This window comes from Perkinsus marinus (genome assembly GCF_000006405.1).
Source record: "Perkinsus marinus ATCC 50983 genomic scaffold scf_1104296974054, whole genome shotgun sequence".
NCBI classification, from domain to species: domain Eukaryota; phylum Perkinsozoa; order Perkinsida; family Perkinsidae; genus Perkinsus; species Perkinsus marinus.
Genome location: NW_003201241.1, coordinates 2,309 through 4,814, shown reverse-complemented (window position 1 = coordinate 4,814; position 2,506 = coordinate 2,309). Strand labels below are relative to the sequence as shown.

Genomic DNA, 2,506 nt, shown 5'->3' with positions numbered 1-2,506 from the left:
AAAGCAGTTTTTCCAGTTTTTATAAAATACTCTGTCTCCTAGTCTGACTCAGACTGTCTGACGCTGGCAGTCTTTTATTCTGTTGCTTTCAATCAGCACCTCGCCATCATGTGGTTCACCGCCGGAGCTCTTCACCTTATCGTTATGGCTCAGACTATCGCCAGAGGATCGGGTCGAGATGATCAACTGGTGGATATCGACCAGGCCTTCCAGGACTTCATGAGAGAGTGAGATGATCCGTTCCCTCCAGCCTCTAGCTCTTCCATCGCCTATCGTAATTTTTGAAGTTACAGCAAGAAGTATGAGACGGATGAGCAGTACCAGGTTGCGAAGGCTGCTTTTTCACAAAGCGTGAGGGAAATAGAGGAATTGAGAGCGAATGGTGAGCGATGAAAGCTTCTGTCCTCTCAAGTTCATTATTCAGGCGATATTACTCATGAGGTCGGCCTCAATGAATATGCCGATGTACCACCTGAAGTATTCGATAAAGCGTTCCAGTCTGCTACAGATCCGCAGCTCAAGGAAAACCTGCGCTCAGTCAATGCGACTTGTACTATCACCTTGCTCTTGTTCCACGGAAGCAAAAAGATTCCCTCAGACCCACAAGACGAAATAGCAGCTCCTCCGTCGGTTGACTGGGAAGCCGCTGGTGCTTTGGCTCCAGTCAGGAAGCAATCTACTTCGCGGAACAAATGTGGCTCCTGTTATGCCATAAGCGCTACCGGTAAGCCTCCGATGGCTTTCCATAATTAGAGGAGATTTTGGTGCCGTTCATCATCACAACCGTCGGTTCCTCTTCAGTCGTGTTGGAGAGCCGTTTCAAGATACAGAGCGGCATTGCTAAAGTGGTTCCGTTCTCAGTTCAACAGATACTTGATTGTAGTGGAGCCTACGGAAATGAGTGAGAAAACGCTTAGCTAGATTGAACCACGTTATCCTCTTATGATCTGCTTTTGCCTTCAGCGGTTGCAGAAAAGGTGCTCCTCTGTGGTCGTATCTGTACGCAAAGGACCATGGTATAGTGCGAGCCAGCAGCTACCCCTATGAGGCTAAGGCTGGTGCGTGTAAGGAGTCGGTCACTAAGGATTCGAACCTGAAGTGTCTCAAGGTGAGTATCTCTCAACAACGCGATTCAGTGCTGGTTGTTGTTATCAGTATGGTGATATCGATGCATTCTATGGCGTACCGGCGGCCAACGAGGCTCTCATGATGCAAGCTGTGGCTACCGGACCAGTGGCGGTTATTCTGTATAGTTACGCCCCGTCATTCAGACACTACAAAGGCGGGATTATCACAGGTGACATTAGTCTCACCTAGGAGCGAAACATGTCTCTGTTCAACTTCGTAGCCAAGACCTGCGGAGTGTCTAACCCGAACCATGCGGTAACTATCGTTGGTTACAACACTTCGTCGGATGGAACTCGGTGAGATCAAAAATTCGAAGTAGCACCCGGTGTTCGTTCGCCTACTTGCTAGGTATTGGAAGATTCTCAACTCCTGGGGGAAGTCCTGGGGATTAAAAGGCTTCGCTTACATCGAACGAACCGGCAACGAACCTGGTAAATTCCAGTGGAAACTGCGGCGCGGTCGTGCCCATTACTGTTCCTGCTCCTACTATCGTGAGTCACGACATATGTAGACTATGTACATGAGACCTACTATGAGACCTACTCATACTGATGTACTCATGAGACCGTACATAGTCAGACTATGTACGGTTCATTTGTAGTTACTAGATGATCCATAGGTCCATGTAATATCCTCTCCGTCTCCGGGTATTACCCCACCTTCCGCTCTGAGATCAAGAGCTCCCCTTGCGCTGGAAGTCGTTGAAGGTGCTCCATGTGAGGAAAGTCGGGCCGCCGCCGAGGCTTTGAGTTTGATGCGACGCGTCATTTTTTATGCTATTCAATTATGCTGATACCCATTTCCCATTATGTTGTTATAGGATGTCACAAATATCCGCATGAATTATCATGCAGCCAATATTCTAAGCGAAAAATATCACTTTTTGATATTGTTCGTTCAAGACAATATCAGTCTCAAGATGGAGCTTCATCTTCGTTGTTTTCATTGGTCCGCACAAGCCTGATATACGTCGAATGGTTGGTGCTTTGTAGTCGACAGTGTTCGAAGTCGAGTTGGAAGTTCAAGAATCGCAGAAGTAAGATTTCTCAGGCTAATCCAACACGTGTATCATAGATAGCTTCGGGGGACATCAGTCTGCTCAACGAAGAGAATGAGGGATGTAGTACATCCGATGTACCGTTGTAGCTGCATAAGACGATTGAATCATCTGAGACGCTTCTAGTCTGTCGCGACATTGAAATGAGACCTCAACAGAGCATAGATTATATAACTCGAGAGATATTCGGTCCGAGACCGATCCCAACACTATGATGCACTTACCCCTCGAGACGGGACGAGCTCGTCGAAACGTGCGAAGTTAGAAATAAAAACCCGAGAAGGCAACTTCATATTTTCATTTAGAGCTTCCATATTCGTC

The 2,506-nt window shown here is 47.2% G+C and overlaps 1 protein-coding gene across 1 annotated transcript; it reads left to right on the top strand.

Moving 5' to 3' along the window:
- Positions 1-144: 144 nt before the first annotated feature.
- On the top strand, positions 145-1,639 carry Pmar_PMAR011184 (vivapain-4, putative; the record flags this gene model as incomplete). The annotated part of the gene is made up of 8 exons (XM_002765952.1): positions 145-227; positions 288-382; positions 425-724; positions 802-901; positions 964-1,108; positions 1,156-1,297; positions 1,349-1,424; positions 1,477-1,639. The coding sequence occupies 8 exons, from the start codon at positions 145-147 to the stop codon at positions 1,637-1,639; spliced, it is 1,104 nt and encodes a 367-aa protein (XP_002765998.1).
- Positions 1,640-2,506: the final 867 nt, after the last annotated feature.